The following is a 23,345-nucleotide window of genomic DNA, read 5'->3' as shown; positions in this document are numbered from 1 at the left end:
TTTATTCACACTTTTTTTGTGTTAAGTATGTGCACGCTGCTTTTATGGCTCCTTTTATGAAGCCTCGTTAGCGGTTTAACGCGTGTAACAGTGCGTGCTAATTTGCCGGCCACGCTAACCGCTACCACCTCCTCTTGAGCAGGCGATAGTTTTTCGGCTAGCGCGGGGGTTAGCGCACGTTAAAAAGGTGCGTGCGATAAAGCTGCTAACGCGGCTTCGTAAAAGGAGCCCTTAGTCAGTCCTCAAAAGATGTGTATATAAAGGTCAGTGCAAACAAAGCTTTAAGCAGCACAGGTTTTGCTTTTCGTTTTTGTTTTTCATGTTTTTGTTTTAAAATGATGTATGTAAATTATGTAAACCGTTTAGTTTTAAGCGGTATAGAAATTTTTAAAATAAATAAAAATAAAATAGTTTACTTTGCAATAGGTTTGTTGTTTTGTATTTTGTGATTAGTTTGTGCATGTAGTCTTGTTTTTATTATGCATGCTTGACTGTAATCCGCATAGAATTGTCGGATATGCAGACTATAAATTTTTAAATAAATAAAAAAATAATAGTACCGGTAATTAATTTTTAATATTATTCTTGCACCATATTGGGTTATGTGACAGGTACAAAAGAAAATGGCAATAATGTTTTACAGTACTGCACATCAATAAATCACCAGCTAGGGCAAGAATAAACATGACAAAATAACTTATTTACAGTAATCTCATTTCTGCAGAAAATGTATAAGCAAATTACCCTTGTTTAAATCTTCCAGAATGCGTTCTGACGCCAGCTGTAACAGTGCCCAGATTTCTTCTTCATCTAAAGGTCTTCCTTTGGCCTGTAGAACCTCAGCCAGAGTCACATGATAGCAACTCATTTCTATGAGCCTGGAATGCTAAAAGCAGAAAGAGCATGGCTGTATATCCCTATGAAAAAAACTCACAGAAGAAGTTCTAGGAAAATATCTTTGGCCTGCTTCAAGGTCTTTTCTTATAGCCACAGAGTGGGAGGACATTCTTAATGTGCAATAAAAACCTGTTATACACATGTTCATACATATTAACAATCTTATTAAAAACAGAGTTCCCAGTCAAAAAAAAAAAAGATCACCAGACTACAGAGGCACCGTGGAAGTTTAAAATATATATCACATGATCAGTTATTGCACTGTCAGCACTTTTCCTATCAATTATGAACTGTTAGTTCAAATAAAACTTTGGATTTACTTCCAGTTTTGGAAATATTTAACATTAAAAAATTCCTCTGTTCTACCTTGAGTCCCGCCAAGTTCTGCCCCAGCTCCTCGCCCTCAAAGCCTTGTTTTCTTCCCCGACGAGCTATGGCCGCGTCTGGAGAGCCTTGAGCAGGCACGGAGGTGTGTGACATCATCTGCGCATGCTCAGAGGCCCTCCAGAGGCGGTCGGAGTTTGTTGGGGCTGTCCAAACCCTGGACAAACTGCCAGGTTTTGGAAAGTCCATCTGGGAACTCGGGCAGTCCTCTAAAAAAGAGGACATCTCCAGATTTTCCTGGATGTCTGGTAACCTTACACCAAAGCATTAATCCTGCTCTGCCTGAATGCAAACACAATAACTTGCTCATGCTTAAGATTTGGTGCAAATGAGGGCACCTATTTTACACATATAAGGGTAAATAAATATTTCATAATCTATGCACATACATGCTAACTCCAACCATGCTCTCCTTAAACCCTCCCTCCCCCCTCTCATGCACTCCCAATGTCAAGGTATGCACCATAATGTTATGACATTTAGTTTTACATTTACAACATTTTATATTGAATTCTAACACAACATACAATATGTCACAGGCCGTATCGAGGTGGAAGAGGATCTCTTTTTCCTTAAAGGACCCACGGCAACAAGAGGGCATCCGTTGAAAATCAGGGGTGGGAAATTTCATGGCGACACCAGAAAATATTTCTTCACCGAAAGGGTGGTTGATCGCTGGAATAATCTTCCACAACAGATAATTGAGGTAAGCAGCGTGCCAGATTTTAAGAAAAGATGGGATTGGCATGTGGGATTTCTTCATGGAGGTAGTTAGGGGGTGGGCCATTAGTGTGGGCAGACTAGATGGGCCGTGACCCTTTTCTGCCATCATGTTCTATGTTTCTACATAAAATAAAAAACATAAAAATACTCCCAGTCCCCCAATAATAGATGTTCTGCATTTACTATAAACACTGGAAAATATCTTCTTCCCAGACCACTTATCAACAGAAAGAAACCACAGATCCTTGAGAGGGAAGGTCTTACTTCTTACAACCTCCCCCTATTCCATGTGCTCATGCTGATTTATATACAGCTGGGAATGTCTTTATAAAATTACCTCTATAATACTGTATGTATAAATACATTATACATCCAGCATTATACAGTACATATAAGAAAAGGAATGTGTCAAGGGCATTCTAGAGGTCCACCTATTACTGGTACCAATTTGTTAAGGATGGGTAGCCAGTACATTTTCACTTTTTTCTCATTTCAAAACGAATATCATGAATAGTGCACTCTAATTACACATGTAGTGCACTCTTTCCTGATAGTCTATCCAACAACTTTCAATGGGAGCTAATCCAGGTCACTAATACCTGGGAAAATCCCCCAAAGTAGCAACAAACCATGCTACTAATCCGGGGCAAGCAGTGGCTTCCTCCATGTCTGTCTCAATAACAGACTATAGACATTTCCTCTGGGAAATTGTCAAAGCCTTTCTTAAAACCTAAAACCTTTTTTCCTGCAGGTTATAGAATAGGAAGCACAGAGCATAACCAGTACTTAATGCCAATTAGGGGGGAATTCATGAAAGGGTGTTAAGCACGTTAGAGCACACTAACACATTAGCTTGCTCAATCACATAAGCAATGCCCATAGGAATATAATGAACGGTTTTAGTGATTAGTGCACACTAATGCAATTGCTTTCACTAATGCATTAGTGTGCACTAACACGCTTAACGCCCTTTCATTAATTCCCTCAGTGCCTATTAAGGCCAATTATTGATTGCTATCACCTACTTAGTCAATTATTATTACTAATACTACTACTATTAATTATTTCTAGAATGCTACCAGACGTACGCAGCACTATACAGAGTCACAAAGGAGACAGTCCCTGCTCAAGTGAGCTTACAATCTAAACAATCAAGACAGACAAATAGGATGCCAGGGTAGGGGTTACAGTTAGAGGGAATGGTTAAACTGCTGGCTAGAGTGGTGAGCAGAGGGCAGAGGGAAGTAGGGTTATGAGTTACATGTGTATCTGATCTGCATCCAAAATTGTGTGTCTAGGTTTGGGCAAACTATACAGAATTCAGTTCTAAAGGCTAGTGCAGTGGTCTACGAATCATGGGAACCAGTCTCAGTTCCTACTGCAGCTCTTTGTGACCCTGGGCAAGTCACTTAACCTTCTATTGTCCCAGATACAAAGCTTAGATTGTGAGCCCACTAGGAACAGAGAAAGTACCTGTATAATATGTAAACCACCTTGGTTGTACCACAGAAAAGCAGGATATCAGATGCATTACCCATACCTAACTGCAGTGATGTACCAAGGGAGGGGGGGGGGGCGGTCCGCCCTAGATACCAGCCATGAGGGGGGTGTCCCCAGCTTGGAAGTCAAGGTCCGGAAACTTCCCTTCTCACGGCCCGGTGCCAAGGCTCTGGATAGTTCCCGTGGCCCAGCATGTTCCCAGCCTTCTCTCCATTTACCTTCTGTGAAGCTGAAAAAAACTGCCGGCCTCGGCAGTGATTCAGCTACGTCGCCCGTGGCTCCCCTTCCTGCTTTCCGCATCTGCCAGTGACGCAACTTCCTGTTTCCACCCGGGTGGATTGCAGAGGCAGACACGGAAAGTAGGAAGGGGAGCCGTGGGTGACGTAGCTAAATCACTGCCGAGGCTGGCAGTTTTTTTCAGCTTCACGGAAGGTAAAGGGAGAGAAGGCTGGGAACATGCTGAGCCACGGGACTATCCAGAGCCTTGGCACCGGGCCGTGAGAAGGGAAGTTCCCGAACCATGACTCCTAGGCCGGGAACACCTCCTCATGGCTGGCACCTGGGGAGAACATTACTAAAAATATTTTTTTACATTGGGGGGGGGGGGTCAAAAATGATGGCAGGGGGTGTCAAAAAACAATGGGCCCCAGGTGTCACATACCCTAGGTACGCCTCTGCCTAACTACAATGTACAGTTCCTGCTCATTCTATGTTGACTGTAACAGTGGCAGTGAGAGCTCCTTATACGTTAACCCTGATATGAGAGAATAGTTCTAATTAATGAAGAATTAAATTTAGAATCAAACATGTGCACCACCCCTACTAAATAGTTTTCTCTAAAATGCAAAATGAGATACATTGTTTAGTGTCTCTAATGTCTGAGTGGGGGCCCACCTGGAAAGTAGTGATCATCAATATAACAGCCAAAGAAGAGGATGGCCACACAAAACTCAAAAGTCCTGGATTTCAAATGTGTGGACTTTAGTAACATGGGACAGTACCTGAAGAAAGAGCTGACTAGATGGGAAGACATAAGGGAAGTGGAAAAACAGTGGTCCAACTTGAATGGTGCAATAGAGCTACTGACCTTTATGTGAAGAGAATAAAGAAAAAGGAAACTGATATGGTTCTCCAAACTAGTGGCAGAAAAAATAAAGGCAAAAGAATTGGCATTCGTGAAATATTTAAAAACTCAAGAAGAGGAGTACAGAAAGGAATATCGGATTAAACTGAAGCCTAGAGAGATACGTCTGGCGAAAGCACACATGGAAGAGTAAATGGCTATAAATATAAGAAAGGGAGACAAAAATGTTTTCAGGTATATTAGTGAAAGGAGAAAGACAAAATATGGAATTACGCGTCTGAAAGAAGATATGAACTGCATGTGGAGAGTGGTGGAGAAAAATCAAATGTGCTAAACAAATACTTCTATTCGGTGTTCACAGAAGAAAATCATGGAGAAGGACCATGATTGGTCAGCAAAGTTACCACACCATTCACAGAAGAAAGTGTTTCTGAATAACTTGAAAAATTGAAGGTGGACAAAACTATGGGACCAGATGGGATCCATCCCAGGATATTGAGGGAGCTCTGAGAGGTTCTGGCGGGTCCTCTTAAAGATTTGTTCAATACATCTTTAGAGACAGGAGAAGTTCCGCGGGACTGGAGAAGAGCAAATGTGGTCCCTCTTCACAAAGTAGTTGCAGAGATGAAGCGAGAAACTTCAGTTATTGGAAAAATAATGGAAACGTTGTTGAAGGAAAGGATAGTGAAATTATTAGAATCTAATGGATTACAAGATCCGAGGCAACATGGGTTTACTAAAGGTAAATCATGTCAAATGAATCTGATTGAACTTTTTGACTGGGTACCCAGAGAACTGGATCAAGGACGTGCACTAGACGTAATTTACTTAGATAACAGCAAAGCCTTTGACACGGTTGCTCTTAGGAGGCTCTTAAATAAACTCCATGGGCTGAGTTTAGGGCTCAAAGTGGTAAAATGGATTAGAAACTGGTTGATAGACAGACACCCAAGGGTAGTGGTAAATGGAATTCGCTCAGAGGAGTGACAGGTGAGTTCTAAAGTGCCTCAAGGATTGGTGCTGGGACCGATTCTGTTCAATATATTTGTGAACAACATTGCTGAAGGGTTAGAAGGTAAAGTTAGCCTCTTTGTGGATGACATCAAAATTTATAACAGAGTGGACACTCTGGAGGGAGTGGAAAACATGAAAAATGATCTCCAAAAGTTAGAGGAATGGTCTAGCGTCTGGCAACTAAAATTCAATGCGAAGAAGTGCAGAGTGATTTTTTTTTTGGGGGGGGGGGGGGGTAGAAATCTGAGGGACCTTATCTGCTTGGTGAGAAGCTGATAAGTACAGAGGGAGAGAGGGACCTTGGACTGATTGGGCTAGATTCACAAAGCAAACCGATCGGTTTGCGACTCCTTTACTAGCAAATTTCCCTCCGGCTTGATTCACTTACCTCTTCTTCGATCCACTTGGAATCCATGCATGCAAATAAGGTGAAATGTATGCAAAGTAGGCAGGGATGCGATTCACAACACAATCAATCTGATCCGACTGGGCTGGCCAATCAAGTGAAGAAGCGACTGCTGGGGACCAGTCGAAAACGTCTTTCCAACTGGAAGTCCTGCTCTCTACCCTGCTCTGCAATCTCTCCTGCCTGCTCTCCCTGAATGCCATCCTGCTGTGCCTTGCTTCTTTTGTCTCCTGCTGCTCGCCCCACATGCTGCCTTGCTCTGCCCCGATCTTCCCCACGAATGCTGCCCTGCTCTCCCTCGATCTTCCCCGACTCTCTCCTGCCCTTCCCTGCCCTGTGAGTCCGTGGTTTTAACCCGCAGGTTTAAAAGCGGGTTAAAACCACAGACTCGCAGGACTATAAACTAAAAAGTTTAAATTTTTTAAAAAAAGGGTTGCATCTCTGACGGGCCATCTACAGATGGTCTGCACATGTGTGCAGATCGCACAACAGTAATCCATGCAGGCAGATGGGGGCGTTCCTCTGATCGCCCCATCTGAATATTTTATCTTCCAGAATTCGTCGGACCTGCCTGGATCAGGCCCTAATCGGGCCCGATTGGGCAGATGAATATAGCCCATTGTGTCTCAGGATCTAAAGACATCTAAACAGTGTAATAGGGTGGTGGCTGTAGCCAGAAGGATGCTATGCTGTTTAGAAAGAGGAATAACCAGCAGAAGAAGGGAGGTGTCGATGCCCCTATATAGGTTATTGATGAGGCCACACTTGAAGTATTGTGTTCAGTTTTGGAGGCCGTATCTGGTGAAGGATATAAAAAGACTTGAAGCGGTCCAGAGGAAGGCAACAAAAATGGTAAGAGGTTTGAACAAAAAGAAGTATGAGAAAAGACTGGAAGACCTAAATATGTATACTCTGGTGGAGAGGAAGGACAAGGGAGATATGATAAAGACATTTAAATACTTGAAAATTATTAATATAGAACCAAATCTTTTCCAGAAAAGGAAAAATGGTAAAACTAGAGGGCATAATTTGAGGTTACAAGGAGGAAAACTTAGGAGCAATGTTAGGAAATTCTTCTTCACGGAAAGGGTGGTAGATGCCTGGAATGCCTTCCAAGGAAAGTGGTGGAGAGAAAAATGGTGATGGAATTCAAAAAGGTGTGGGATAAAAATAGAGGATCTCTAATTAGAAAATGAAGGATGGAAACTAAAGAACTAAGGCCGGTATTGGACAGACTTGCATGGTCTGTGTCCCATACAAACTCATATCTGTTACTGCACCTGAACCAAAATGAGGGCACCTATTACCACACAGATAATTCTATGCATCATCTACCTATCCTACTACAGTTGCCGGGGCAACGATGAAAGACCCCCTGAACCAATCACAGTCCACATCTCCTGGCACAGACCACCCAAACAGATAAAACCAACCCCCTCCCCCCAAACACTACTTAACTGCTCCGAACTTGGCCCTTTTCAAATCCCCGCAATCAACACCATACATAAAGCGTCCAAACAACACAGAAACAAGACCAAAATTAACAAAAACTTAAAACAATTGAAACACATAGAAACCCCCACCTACAAACAATACAGGAACTTTAAGGGATATTATCTGAACGCTCGGTCAGTGAGAAACAAGGCACAGATCATACATGACTGGATCGAACATAACAACCCGGATATTATATTCCTAACGGAAACGTGGATGACCTCAGACACAGATGTCATAATGAAGGAAATGATACCCCAGGGCTATAAAATCATCCCAATAACTAGAAGCTGGAAAAGAGGAGGGGGACTAGCAATAATACTTAAATGCCACTTTAACTTCACCACAATGGACTCAAAAATCACAGAAGAAATGGAAATCATCACCTGTAAGATCACATACCCCGAACTGGAAGAATATCTAATAGCTACACTATTCTACATCCCCCCCAAAAAATGGTCAAATGCAAAGGAAGAATTTTTCGAATTCCTCTCGTCCAATACCATAAAAGGCCAATATAATATACTCCTGGGAGACATAAATGTTCACCTAGAGCAAAGGGAAAAACCGGAAGTGACAGAAATCAACTTATTCCTAAATACTCTGGGTTTTGAAATTCCAGACAAAGAGAAAACACACGAAAAGGGACACCAACTGGACATCGACACTTTCTCACACAAAGACCCCGACATACAAAAAATACAATATCATATAGGAAGCTGGACTAAATGCATATGGTCAGATCATTATATCTATAATTTTGAATTACGCTGGCAAAAGAAACACTCAACTGAAAAACATAAAACCAAAACCAGTTCGAACAAAACAATCACCCGCAGAAGCATCATCAACCCCACAGAATTCTGGACCCATTACGAACTTTACCCCAAATTAGAGGAAGAGCAAGAATTCCCCACTAGCTGGGATAAATTCACAAAAGACACACTCGACCAAATAGCTCCCCTTCAATCATACAAAAAGAACACAAGGGCATCAAAAGAATGGTACGACTCCGAATTATTAGCACTCAAACAAGATCTCAGAAAATTGGAAAGAATATGGCAAAAAACCGACAAAGCGGAAGACAAAATTAAATGGAAACAAAAAATGAAAAATTATAAAAACCTGATCAAAGAAAAACGTTATAACTGTTATGCACAGAAAATAGGATCAGCCAGCACAAACAGTAAAGAACTATTCAAACTAGTAAATAAAATAACAGACACCACACAGATACTACAGAACCATCACGAGCGAATCCCAGCGGTCACCACCCTAGCAAATTACTTTAGGCAAAAAATCACTGACTTAAGAGCCTCAATACCCCCTCCCCCACCCAATCTCGAACTCAACCTTACATCGCAGAATAGTGAATCCATTGGCGATATGAGCTGGAAGCATTTCGAGCCCCCAGATTGGAACAACTTCCTTGCACTCTTCAACAAATACTCCAAATCAAATTGTCTACTCGATGAATGTCCGTCTCAGATCATGCAAGAGGCAATACCAGAATTCAAAAGGGATCTATTTAACTGGGCAACATACTCTCTCAAAAACGGAACTTATCTGGAAAATATGGGACACATCCTCATTACACCCATACCCAAAGACCAGAAGATCTCGCTCACTATGGCGTCCAACTATAGACCCATAGCGAGCACCCCCTTCTTCACCAAAATGCTGGAAGGGTTGGTCAACTTGGAATTAGTAAATCATCTAGATAAATTCTCTCTCCTAAATGACCACCAATCAGGCTTTAGAAAAGGATTCAGTACTGAAACAGTCCTAGGCTCTCTCATTAACCACCTATATAACCTTTTCACTCAAGGTTCCAGCGCTCTGATCCTACAGCTAGACTTCAGCAGCGCCTTCGATCTCGTGAACCACGAGACAATGCTCAGGTGCTTAGATGAAATGGGAATATCAGGAAGAGTATGGACCTGGTTCAAAGGATTTTTAACCAAACGGTCTTACCAAGTAGTCCATGAAGGAACCTACTCTAAACCCTGGCAAAGCCCTTCGGGAGTCCCACAGGGCTCCCCCCTATCTCCCACCCTGTTCAATATATACATCTCCTCCCTAGGCAACCTATTGCAAAAGCTTAACCTAACCTACTACATATACGCAGACGACATCTCCATATTAATACCTATAACAAACGCGACCTCAGCAAATTTAAAACAAATCTCCTCCATCATGACCGCTATAGAAAAATGGACTCTAAACTTCAAACTGAAACTAAACTCAGAAAAAACAAAGTTTTTCCTTGCCAGCCCAAACGAAAAAATATCCGCAACTACAATACATGTAAATGGCCATGATTACCCAATACAAAAAACCATAAAAATACTGGGAGTCACCCTGGACACCCACTTGACTCTAACAGATCACATAAACTCAGTGACCAAAAAATGCTTCTTCATCCTTTGGAAACTGAAAACCATAAAAAAATACTTCGACCCGCTATCTTTCAGATTACTGGTTCAGTCATTGATTCTATCCACCCTGGACTATTGCAACATCGTCTATTTGGGGATACTTAAAAAAAATGTGAGAAAATTGAGAATAGTACAAAATACGGCCATCCGCTTAATATTCGGTCTAAAGAAAAGCGATCACGTTAGTCCATACTACAAACTCCTTCACTGGTTACCAATTGAAGCACGAATTCAGTTCAAATTCTCCTGCCTCTGTTATAAACTAATCTGGGGATTGGCCCCCAGCTACCTCCTACCTCACTTTGAATTCCACTCCTCTAACAGGCCTACCAGAAACCATAACCTCTTCACATACCCAAACATTACAGGCTGTAGATATCAAACCTTCTTTGACAGAACATTCAAATTCCAAGCAGCCAGACTGTACACTTGGCTAGGTTACTTCACCGATGGCGCCAGAGAATCATATAGTGCCTTTAGAAAAGAACTAAAAACCACCCTGTTTAAAAAATTCTTAACCTAACCAGACTCCCCTCTCATCCAAACAATCCCGTCCCCCCTCATCAGCCAAAACTCCATCTTTAATTTACCTACCAGCATGCTCATTGGTGCCCGTCCTCCGCTAACGTACCAAGTAATTAAAATAGTTCCTCACCAATACTCCTAAGCCATCACTATCATATTTAAAGTCTTTCTCCTTGTAACTTATTGACCGCGCATTCTACTTTCTCCTCTCCTACTTATGTTCTCAACTATTGCTGATTGTATAAAGTTACTCATTATAAAACCATGTAATAAATTATTGCTGATTTTATAAAGTTACACATTATAAAACCATGTAATATTCCGACCCTGAAATTTTCCTTGTATCATCATACGATGTTCATTTCAATACTTTGTAATTCGCTGTCTGTACAGTTTTTCTTCATTGTGAACCGCCTAGAAGTCGAAAGATTGTGGCGGTATATAAGAATAAAGTTATTATTATTATTATTATTATATATGGTGATTCGGTGTTGGATGGGCTGGAGTGGGAGCTCCACTAACATGGAACATGAGGATGTTACTGGCCAGACTTTACGGTAGATATCCTGCAAACAACAGGATGGTTGGATAGGCTAGAGTGAGCTTGAACGGCAACTTCAGCATTAGGAACCTAGGACAATACAGGACTTTACGGTCTATGACCCAGAAATATCAAAGAGACAAGTTAATTTTATCATGCATTTTTTAATGGGTATAACTTATGGGCAGACTGGATGACCGTTCAGGTCTTTATCTGCCATCATTTACTATGTTACTATGTAGTATATCTGGCCCCAGGAATTTTCAGCCATTCTGTTAAATATCAGTTCTGCAGAAAGAACTGCTCAAAAACCTTTCTTTAGTGAGTCAGTTAATTTTTCTAATTCATTATGAAAGCAAGCACAGGTCAGCTTTAACCAATTAGTCAACTGACAGCATGAAAGCTGGATAAAGGTTAACCCCTCGGAGATCTCCTGGGAGGTTAACTGTGAAGCTGAAAGATGTGCAAATCTGACTGTCACTATAATTAAAACTGTTAACTTGATAGAGCATGTCTCTTCAGATCCATGATCTATAATGAACAAAACAAGTAACAAAATCCATTTTCAAATGAAAGAAACAAAAAGTGTTAAGTCATTAGCCAGGCTGCACACATGGATCTATCTATGCCATCTATGCACATATTAATTCCAGCTGCACTGTTTGAATTTAAAACATATTAGGAAAAAAGGTGCAAATAGCTGAAGTATTTTCTTTATTCAGTTTGAAAATCAGAACAGTGTCTAGCAATCAGAGGAAAACGTTGTTAAGAAGTGGAAGTTATTTTACAAGGGGCACCCTGTGAGAGGGATGCAGAAGGAAGCAGTATCATGTATATTGACTTGTAGGGCCTCATTTGCTAAGCCATTAGAGGCCAAAGGTAGGCCCAGGTGTACAAAACAGTCACAGAATGAGTGGAAATCCTTTTCCAAATAAGGTCCTAGCTCTGTCTCTAGCAGTGTTCAAATCTAAGCTAAAAGCCTACTTTTTCAAGGCTGCTTTAACTCTTACCAATGTCTCTTTTTTCATTCCCTCTGTGAGAAATTCCCTAATCCCTATTTGTCTATTTTGATGAGATTGTTAACTCTGTCAAGCAGGGATTGTCTCTTACATGAAAGAATTCTAACATGAAGGAAGAAAAATGTTTTAATGTTATTTTAGCTTTTCAAATACATCGTAACTACTCTTGTAATAAAGAAGAAGAAAAAAAAAAGATTTTACTTCCACAAGTCTTCATCCAAAATGTCAGCAATAAAAGTGATAGAGATCTACCTGTGTTGATTGTTGATAAAAGGTGTAACAAGTACAATCCTAGTCAGTTATTCTCGAATCCTAGCGTTCAGGTCTTCATAGTCACAAATGCTCCTTCCTGCAGTCAGCAGGGCCATGGGTCTGGCTTCTGTGTTTGTGCTTGGTAACTAAGCACTCAGTAATCTGGCAAGCCACCTAGTCTGGATGTAAATTCTTTTTTTTTCTTTTCTTCCCTTTACTTGTTCCTCAGGGTCCAGCTTCCTGGACAGTACATTAGCTGTTTGTAACACCCAGAGGCAAGCTTTACACACTTTCTCTCTTGCCTATTGTTATTCAAGCCAGTTTTCACCGTGAAGGATAACTTTTAGCAGCTGTTCTGTATAAATCTGGGTTACATGTGAACTCAAATCAGCCTGACAGAGATGTCATAAGAAATAAAGCTCTCATAGGTTTTAGGACTCAAAGTTGATTTCAGCCTCCAAACTAGTTAGATACTGCACCAAGACCAAGAAGCAGATATTAGAGAATGTTTCATGTTCCTTTGTCTTGTTTTTCTTTGTCTTATTTTTATGTCTTTACATTTTTTTTTTAATATTGTAACCCACCAAAACATTCCTGGATTGGTAGCAAATGAAATATTTAAAATAAATACCAGAATACTAAAACCCTCCTCCTGCTTATCAGAAGTAACTATTCCCACTGACTCAGACCATGATATCAGGCCCAGCTTTTGGTATATCATATATTCAACATAGGGAACTGCTTTTTGCCACTGCTCACATGCCTTTATCTGAACCTGAAGCCACACAGCTGATAGTAATCAGTAGCAGCAGCGGCAGAGCAGAAAAAAAAATTAATGTAAAACTTAGTGTAGGGCTTGCAAGCTCTCCAGTTCTGACAGGTCCTGTAGTGATTTTCCTCTCTGTGCACACAGCTTCATGTGAATGGAGAGGGATGGGGTGTAGAGTAGAGGTCTGCACAGGAATGGGGATCACGGGAATCCCTTGGGTCCCACGCTGGGTTCCCCTCCAGCTATGTGGGACTCCCATGGGGGCCCCCCCAAGGTCCATGGGACTCCCAAGGGGACCCTTCCAAAGCCCATGGGACTCCCACGGGGACCCCCCAAGGCCCACGGGACTCACACCTACCTAATGCTTCGTCGATCCACTTTAAATTTAATGAAGAAATTGGTCTGGGTGTGGTGCCACGGCTGGTTTAGGCTCAAAATCCCAGGTTTTACTCCCTTAATATAGTTTAACCTATATTAAGATAGGACACCCCAGGATTCTGAGCCTAAACTATGTATCTGTGTTCCGTGCTCATCAGCATGAGTCTTCTCTATATTATTTTCAATGACTGAGACAACTTGTGGCTTGTAGGAGTAAGCATATAATCTATTTTATAAGTAATTAATTAGATTTTACTATCTTTTCTGCATTGCTGAAATGGCTGATGACAGCCTATGGCCTTGGATCCTGGCAGGGAGCTGTAAACCGCACAAGAGGTCCTACCGCCAATTTTTTTGGGGGGAGGCCATGGCCCTGTGGTTCTCCCCCCCCCCCCCCCAATTCACATGCCTATGGGTGTAGTGACCTCCTGGGGAGAATCTCAGGCTGTTTCGCCTAATGAAATATGTGGAGCATTGCCCCCTCCCAATGCAGTCAGCCTGTGATTCTTGCCATTGGATCTTCACTGCCATTGCATCATGGGATGATGATATACATAGTAACATAGTAGATGACGGCAGATAAGGACCCAAATGGTCCATCCAATCTGCCCAATCTGATTCAATCTAAAAATTTGTTGGGGTTTTTTTCCCCCCCCCCCTTCTTCTTAACTATTTCTGGGCAAGAATCCAAAGCTCTACCTGGTACTGTGCTTGGGTTCCAACTGCCGAAATCTCTGTCAAAACCTACTCCAGCACATCTACACCCTCCCAGCCATTGAAGCCCTCTCCAGCCCATCCTCCCCCAAACAGCTATATACAGACACAGACCATGCAAGTCTGCCCAGTACTGGCCTTAGTTCAATATTTAATATTATTTTCCGATTCTAGATTCTTTGTGTTCATCCCACGCTTCTTTGAACTCAGTCACTGAAATGGCTGCAATGAATCATCATATACCCGGCGGTGGATGCTAATCCCCAGAGAGATTCTGGAGGGCTCAATAGCCAAACCTGCTGTCACATTGAGAATCCTTTTCTAAACATAAGTGGGCTGTGAATGTATGAATAGGTATCTCTATCGCAACTCAGCAAATTTGCTCCATGCGAGCTGATATCAGGTGGGTTACCAACAGTTCTGACATTGTGAGCTGCGACATGGCCCATCAGAGCCAAAAACCTTCCTGAATGCAAATGAAAAAATAAATGCAGACAGTGTACATTTGTTGACAGCAGAGAAAAGAGAGGGAGGGTTCTTTTTAATGGGTCTTTGAAGTTGTTTTTAGTTTTCTTTCTTATTTGGGTTGATGTGCTATTACCTCTACACTGCAGGAACTTCTCAACTTTCTTTTTAAATACTGCCAGAGCACATGAGTGACAGTCATTTTCAGAATTTAGTTTTGCTAAATGAGAACAAGTACGGTAGATTGAATTGTAGAGCAATAAAGCTGATCGGATAAAAAGCATTTACTTTCACTGAATTTTTTAAAATGTGTACTTCCGTATACTTTTACTCAAGAATTAAAGCATGCTTTTACTTTTGCTTAAGTACTATGATCTACTTTGAACCCTGCAATGGGGTAACCCCAGAACTGGAAGAACTTGTCTGGCAAATTGTCCCAATTGAAAAAACAAAACACCAGGTTGAGAACCAATGCCCTGCCTAGAGCCTTAGCAGCATTTAGAAAGCAAACCAATATGCAACCTTTCCAAATTTATATCCCCACTGCCCAGTTAGAAAACCTCAACCACTTGTCTTTAATCTCATGTACTGTTATAGTGCCTCTCACTCTGGAATCAGCCACCTTTGGGATCTCTGAACTAATTCAGGGTCCACTGCTTAAAACAACTACTGAGATTAACATGCAGTAAACATTTGTCTGCATACTTGTTAAACAGTGCTGAATGCTTAAAGGGCTTGAGGGTCAGTGTTAACATATGCACTAAAACTGGCTGTAAACTGTATTTAAATGGATGCTAATGAGGTCAGTTAGTATTCCTTCCCAATGCACAAAGGAAAGCACTGCAATGCACAGGACATGATGGCCTATAAAACTTTGCCTCCAGGTAGAGAATGATATAGAGACAAATTTTTCATTGTCCCAATCCTATAAGCTCAGCCTTAACAGCACAAGCCCTGGACAGTTATGATTTTAAAGTATTTGAGGCTTGTGCAGATGAGGATGGAACTTGCAGAAGAGCAGTGCCGATGTGTGCTTGCACTACTGCTTTTGTCTGGACATACACACAAGAACTATACTTGCTGAAAAATCCTTTTGTGCATGTGACAGGTACTTTTCTCTCCTTTTGGTTTGTTAGCACAGTTAACTGCACATATTATTTGTATATCATTTCCTAAGCATTACTTAGCTATGTGAGCTTTAGCCCTCTGTATCTTCAAGCAGCTCAATCTTCTATAAGTAATATGTAAAACTCCTTGGCATTATGGGACATGCAGTTCAGAACAAACACAGCCTCTTGTACAGAATGTCATACAAACACAGCCTCTGGTACCGAATGTCATACAACTGCATTCCCTTTCATGCTCAACGAAAGTCACATCTTAAAGGGTACGATATTATTTAGAAAGTAAAGAGACCCCCCACCCCAAAAAAAAAAAAAAACCCTCCAAACTGTGACATGCCTTTTGGGGAGCATAGGCTCAGTGTCCTGTCAATCGGCACCAAAGACCTGCCTGGATGAGCTGCACCTCATGCCTCACTTCATGCTGCTGAAGGAAACAGGAAGATGTATTGCACAGCAAAGGCAACTGGGTTCACAGTATTGATTGGCAGTGGCCTCAGAGCCTGGCTCCCAGGCTGCCATACTTGGCTGTGGTAATGGTGCTTTTTATGTTTTAAGGTAGCAGGACCTGGCTTAGAACAGGAAGCAGTCACAAGAAAAAAAAAAGAGGGGGAAAAGGTTAATTATAATAATTATTATTTGATGTTTTTAGCTACAAGGACACGAGAGACTGTCTTTAAATCACACAAAAAGGAAGACCCATGGGCTGAGAGGTTTCTCAGCTAAATTTCTTGATGCAATTTGGTGAATTAGTCAGCAAAAGACTTTGATTTTGCAGGTCAGCATTGCATTGATAGGAATTGATTGTACTTAGGATATTACGTTGTTCTCTCAGTTGAAAAGAGCAAATCAATTTTATAGGTTGCAAGGCTGCTGTGCTTCCATTATTCTATGGCATTTACTATGGCAACCAAAAATACAGATTATGTACACACTTTTTTTTTTCCTGTCATTCTTGAGCAGAAGAACATGTATGCATTGTAAACTACAGTAAAGATGTTGCTTGGGAAAGTCAGTTCTTCTCTTTAGTTATAAGAGTGGATTTTGCTACTACTGTCAGAACTGCTCTGTGTAGCTGGTAATCTGGTTCCTTTCCTTCAATTCCCTTCCTCAAGAATTCATAAACTAACTTCAAGGTGCTAAGGGTGGTCCATCCCAAAAAGAGAGATTTACCATACAATGAGATTAATAGCCAGCGCAAGAGGTTTTCTAGTGGTGCATCCAGGGTATAATTTGTAAAGATCTGCATGTTTTGCTTTATAAATGCTGATGAGGCTCTAGGGCAGTGGTCTCCAATGTACATGCCTCAAACAGTTGGCTGAAATGCTCTTCAAATCCTGTACGAGCATTCATTTCAATCTTGCCTATCTGATATAGTAACTGCAAACAATCTCTTTAGTCTGTTACCCAGGAGTCTCGTTTATGGTATTTATTACTGTTGGCAATCAAAAATAGAATGAGTTTTGAAAATATATCCTTATTAAAATCAATTTTAGCATTAATTTTTAATACCCAGTCTGAACAATCAGGTCAAAGCGGTTTACAAAATTAGTAGTATGTACGAGCTTGTATAAGCTTGAAATATTCTGGTGGCTCTCAAGAGCTTTCTTGTATTCACACTGCAGCCCTTTACATGAAAAAGGTTTGAGACAGCTGCTCTAGGACTATGGTATAGAAAGTAGCAGTTTTGCATATCCTCTTTCTCTCCCCCCTACCATGGTACATCTCTCTCTCAACTCTCCTCACTGTGGTCCAGCGTGTCTACCTCTCGCCTGGGCACTTTGGTTGTACTACAGAAAGACAGTATATCAAATTCATGACTCTTTATCTTGGTCCTGCACAACACCTCCCCTCTGCTCACTAACTCTCCCCCCTCTCTCCTTCAAACTTGTGTTTAGCACTAGAGGTCACTGGTAGAACTTCACAATGCTGCCTGCAGTTGGCCCTGGAACCTTCCCTCTGATACAACTTCCTGTTTCCTATGGGGCACAATATGACAGAAAGAAGCCTTCAAGGCTGGTCAGAGGCAGTTTGTGAACTGCTGCTTCCAGTGACTTCTAGCACTAAAGATTAGTTTGAAGACACAATGTGGTGGGGCTGAGGGTTAGGTTGTGAAAGAGGAAGAGATGGGACAGGGGGCAGAGGAGGAGGAAAGGCTGAAGCCAGCAGCATTTAGAACACAAACCATGCAGACTTTTCTAATTATACCCAACATGCACTGCTAGAATCCCTCAGTCCTTGATCTTCAATCTCACTTATTATAATGGTGAATCTCATCCTCTTTGGTAGATTATTCTTGGTATCTGTATATACAACCTCTGTTCTCTTCTTTAAGCAACAATAGCAATTCATCAGCATATGTACATATTTCTTTACAGATGAAATACATGAGAAGCACCCAGTTGTAATAGTTTTCATTACTTGTTTTTGTCTTTATTCCCTTTTTTTGTAGTGGGATGGTCTGAGATACAGCCTTAGCACCAGAGTACTTGCAAAAATCTCCCCTCATGAACCTGAGCATACTGCTCCTAAAGCACACCTAGACCAATAGCCCTAGCAGACAGTTCCAAACACTGATCTACTATACCAAAGTCCATAACAGTCTAGCCAGGCCCAGGTACTAGCCCCATTTTTATTCCGGTCTAAAATGTATAACAAGTTGCCTATAGCAGGACTAGAACTTATGAAACATACATACTGAGAAGGGCAACAAAAATGATAAAGGGGGGATGTGATGACTTGCCTACGAAGAAAGGCTAAAGTGGAAAAGAGCTCAGGTTTATAAAATAGTAAGTGGAATGGGTAGATGTGAATCGCTTGTTTAATCTTTCTAAAAACACTAGGACTAAAGGGCATACAATTAGTAACAGATTTAAAACAAACTATAGAAAATATTTCTTCACTCAATGTGTATTTACTCTGGAATTCTTTACCAGAGAATGTGGTGAAAGCAGTTAGCTTAGCAGGGTTTTAAAAAGTTTGGGCAATTTCTTAAAAGAAAAGTCTATAAGCCATTATTAAGATGAACTTGGAAAAATCCACTATTTATTTCTAGAATAAGCAGCTTCTATGGGTTAAAATACCAGGAAGGAAAGGGACTGAAATAAAGATGGGCCTATACCATCGTCCACCCAGGGTGTCCAATGTCGGTCCTCGAGGGCTGCAGTCCAGTCGGGTTTTCAGGATTTCCCTAATGAATATGCATTGAAAGCAGTGCATGCACATAGATCTCATGCATATTCATTGGAGAAATCCTGAAAACCCGACTGGACTGCGGCCCTTGAGGACCGACATTGGACACCCCTGGGTTAAGGGGACCTGCAAAGGAAGTGGAAGTAGTGGGACCGTTGGGAAACAGCAATCATAACATGATCAAGTTCAAGGTTGAGGTAGGAATACTGAAAGGAAAGAGAACCATAGCGACAACTTTCAACTTCAGAAAAGGAAACTACGAAGCAATGAGCAAAATGGTAAGGAAGAAACTTTGGAACACTTCCAAAAAAATGGCAAACAGTAGAACATAGAAACATAGAAACATAGAAACATAGAAAAAGCGGCAGAAAAGGGCTATTGCCCACCAAGTCTGCCCATTCCAAGTATCCCCCCCCTGAGTTTACTCCCTTAAAGATCCCACGTGAGTATCCCATTTTTTCTTAAAATCTGTTACGCTACTGGCCTTTATCACCTGGGGTGGGAGTCTGTTCCAATGGTCCACCACTCTCTCGGTGAAGAAGTACTTCCTGGGATCGCCATGAAACTTCCCTCCCCTGATTTTCAGCGGATGCCCTCTGGTGGTTGAGTGTCCCGTGAGCCAGAAGATATCATCTTCTGACTCGATGCGTCCCGTGATGTACTTATACGTTTCAATCATATCTCCCCGTTCTCTTCTTTCCTCAAGTGAGTACAGCCGCAACTTCTTTAGTCTTTCTTCATACGTGAGATCCTTGAGCCCCATGACCATCCTGGTGGCCGTTCGCTGAACCGACTCGATCCTCAGCACGTCCTTTCGGTAGTGTGGGCTCCAAAACTGCACACAGTACTCTAAATGAGGCCTTACCATGGCTCTGTACAACGGCATCATAACCTCAGGTCTCCTGCTGACGAAACCTCTACGGATACACCCCATCATTTGTCTTGCCCTGGAGGAAGCCTTCTCCACTTGATTGGCAACCTTCATATCCTCGCTAATGATCACTCCTAGATCGCGTTCCGCCGTAGTTCTAACCAAGGTCTCACCATTTAGTACATAAGTTCTACAGGGGTTTCTCCTGCCCAAGTGCATTATCTTGCATTTTTTAGCATTGAAGCTTAGCTGCCAAGTTTTTGACCATTTTTCCAGCAGTAGTAGGTCGTGTGTCATATTATCAGGTAATAAGCATCTGCCTACTATGTTACAAAGTTTGGCATCGTCGGCGAACAGTGATACCCTTCCTCTAAGTCCTTTCGTCATATCTCTTATGAATAAATTGAATAGGATCGGACCCAGGACCGATCCCTGCGGCACTCCACTGATCACGTCCGATGCTTTGGATGGGGTACCGTTTACCACCACCCTCTGAAGTCTACCGCTCAGCCAATCCCCAACCCATGTAGTTAGAATGTCTCCTAATCCCATCGATTTCAGCTTGTTCAGTAATCTTCGATGAGGGACGCTATCAAATGCTTTACTGAAGTCCAAATATACCACGTCCAGTGACTCTCCGGCGTCCAGTTGTCTGGTAACCCAGTCAAAAAAGCTAATCAGATTAGATTGGCAGGATCTACCCCGGGTGAACCCGTGTTGGTGTGGATCACGCAGTTTTTCTTCATCTAGGATTGTGTCAAGATTCTGTTTAATCAGTGTTTCCATGAGTTTACACACTATAGACGTGAGACTCACTGGTCTGTAGTTTGCTGTCTCTGTCCTGCAGCCCTTTTTGTGGAGTGGGATTACGTTGGCGGTTTTCCAGTCCAAGGGGACCCTTCCTGTACTTAGGGAAAGATTGAAAAGAACAGATAATGGTTCTGCCAGGACTTCCCTTAACTCCCTGAGCACTCTGGGGTGTAGGTTATCCGGTCCCATGGCTTTGTTTACTTTGAGTCTTGAAAGTTCGCCGTAGACACTACTGGGCGTAAATTCGAAATCCTGAAACGGGTCTTTCCGGTTATCTCCCGTCTGCAGCTGTGGACCAGCTCCCGGCTCTTCGCGGGTGAACACTGAACAGAAGTATTGGTTTAGTAATTCTGCCTTCACAGAGTCTGATTCTGCAAAGTTACCATCCGATTGCTTCAGGCGAACTATCCCATCTTTGTTTCTTTTTCTGTCGCTAATATAGCTGAAGAAAGATTTATCCCCTTTCTTAATTTTCCGTGCTAGCTCTTCCTCCATTCGGAGTTTGGCCTCTCTGACTGCTGTTTTGACAGCTTTAGATCTGTCTAGATAGTCCTCTTTTGCCCCCTCTCTGCCTAAATGTTTGTAGTCGATAAAAGCGTCTCTTTTCTGTTTAACTAGGTCTGAAATTTCTTTACTGAACCATTGGGGTCTTTTGTTTCTCCTGCGTTTACTTACAGTCTTTATGTATTGGTCTGTTGCTTCGTGTAGTATGGACTTCAGAGTCAACCACATATCCTCCACATTATCAGTTTTTGCTTGTTTATGTAGCTCCTCATGGACGAACTCTCCCATGCGGTTGAAGTCTGTGCCTCTAAAGTTGAGAACCCTTGTTGCTGTGTTTGTTTTCGGGAATCCTTTCTTGAGGTTGAGCCAAACCATATTATGGTCGCTGGAGGCCAGTGTTTCTCCTACTGAGACTTCCGTGACGCTATCTCCGTTGGTGAGAACCAGGTCTAGCAACGCCTTGTCCCTGGTGGGTTCCAATACCAATTGCTTGAGGCGTGCGCCCTTTATGGAGTTTAATATTCTTCTGGTGCTACCCGTAGTCGCGGAGAGTGTGTCCCAATCTGCATCTGGCATGTTGAAGTCTCCTAGCATTACAGAGTCCCCGCGCAGTGTGATATTCTCTATGTCCTCGATTAATTCCATGTCTTTGTCCTCTTGTTGCCTGGGAGGTCTATATATCACACCAAGGTATAGGCATCTTTCATTTCCTCTGGCCAGGTTCACCCAGAGGGATTCCCCAGTGTATCTAACATCTGTGATTCTGGTGGTTTTGATGCTTTCCTTAGTGTATAGCGCTACTCCTCCTCCCAATTTACCCACTCGGTCGCAGCGAAGTAGGTTGTACCCTGGTATAACCATATCCCACCCATGTGATTCCGTGAACCAGGTTTCAGATATCGCTATCACGTCAAGATCAGCATTTGTTATTTCAGTCTCTAATTCTAGAATCTTATTGCCCAAGCTGTGCGCATTAACATACATGGCCCTCCATTTCTGTGAAGAGTTTACTTTATGAGTTAGTGTGGCTCCTAAATTATCAGTGATATTGCTCCCTGAATTAATGTGGATGTCATTGGTACTTACCTTAGACTTGGTAGTGTGAGTGCGACTTGCCTCCTCAGGGTGGTTTCTTACTGCTCTGGGATATAAGTATGTACCCTCCCCCAACTTACCTAGTTTAAAGCCCTATGGAGTAGGCGGGCCAATCGATGTCCAAATACGTTTCTACCTCTTCTGGTTAGGTGGAGTCCATCTGGTCCTTGTAGTCCCTGGAGCGTCTCGCCGTGGTTTAGAAATCCAAAGTTCATTTCTCTGCACCATTCTCGGAGCCATTCGTTAGTTCGTTGAATACGCTCTTCTCTAGCTCTGCCTTTGTTTCTTACTGGAAGAATTGATGAAAAGACCACCTGTGCTCCTATCTGCTTCAACTTCTTTCCCAGCGCTCCAAAATCTCTGGGTATGTTCTCTGTGGTATTTCTCGCAGTGTCGTTTGTGCCTACATGGATGAGAAACATGCCTGGTCTTTTCTCAAGGACAGGCGCAAAATCTGTATATCCCCAGATTCAGAAAGGGGTGCAAAGAGTCGAACAAAAGATCCGGCGTGGATAACTAAAATAGTGAAGGAAGCGATAGGCAATAAGAAAAATTAATTCAGGAAATGGAAAAATGACAAAACTGAGGGGAACTGGAAAGAGCACAGGAAGTATCAAAAAGAATGTCACCGTGTGGTTCGAAAAGACAAAAGAGAGTATGAAGAGAGGCTAGCCAGGGAAGCACAAAATTTCAAACCGTACTTTAGATATGTTAAAGGGAAGCAACCGGCTAGGGAGGAGGTGGGACCGCTGGACGACGTAGACAGGAAGGGAGTGGTGAAGGAGGAGAAAGAAGTGGCAGAAAGACTTAACATGTTCTTTTCGTCTGTATTTACAAACGAAGACACATCCAACATACCGGAACCTGAGCAATTCTTCAATGGAAATCAAGCAGAAAAATTAACATCCATGGAAGTGAGCCTTGAAGATGTATTCAGGCAGATAGAAAAACTAAAAATTGACAAATCTCTGGGTCCAGACAGAATCCATCCAAGGGTTCTGAAGGAATTAAAGGAGGAGATAGCGGAACTACTGCAGCAAATTTGCAATCTATCCCTAAAAACAGGCATGATTGTGGAGGATTGGAAGATAGCCAACATTACGCCCATCTTTAAAAAGGGATCAAGAGGTGACCCAGGAAACTACAGAC

The 23,345-nt window shown here is 42.1% G+C and overlaps 1 protein-coding gene across 4 annotated transcripts in view; it reads right to left on the bottom strand.

Annotated features, from left to right (window-relative positions):
- Positions 1-12,406, bottom strand: part of FRMPD2 (FERM and PDZ domain containing 2) — a 204,348-nt gene extending 191,942 nt beyond the window's left edge. For all 4 annotated transcript variants that reach the window (XM_033942808.1, XM_033942809.1, XM_033942810.1 and 1 more), the window contains exons 1-2: positions 12,278-12,406; positions 745-886 (exon numbers count right to left, since the gene is read on the bottom strand). In XM_033942808.1, the coding sequence (XP_033798699.1) occupies positions 745-868 (124 nt within the window). In that variant the 5' untranslated portion in view covers positions 869-886; positions 12,278-12,406. The remainder of the gene's footprint in view (positions 1-744; positions 887-12,277) is intronic.
- Between the last annotated feature and the right edge of the window lie 10,939 nt (positions 12,407-23,345).

This window comes from Geotrypetes seraphini, chromosome 4 (genome assembly GCF_902459505.1).
Source record: "Geotrypetes seraphini chromosome 4, aGeoSer1.1, whole genome shotgun sequence".
In the NCBI taxonomy this organism is placed as follows: domain Eukaryota; kingdom Metazoa; phylum Chordata; class Amphibia; order Gymnophiona; family Dermophiidae; genus Geotrypetes; species Geotrypetes seraphini.
Note: the sequence above shows the minus strand (reverse complement) of the source record. Positions and strands in the feature narration are given on the sequence as shown.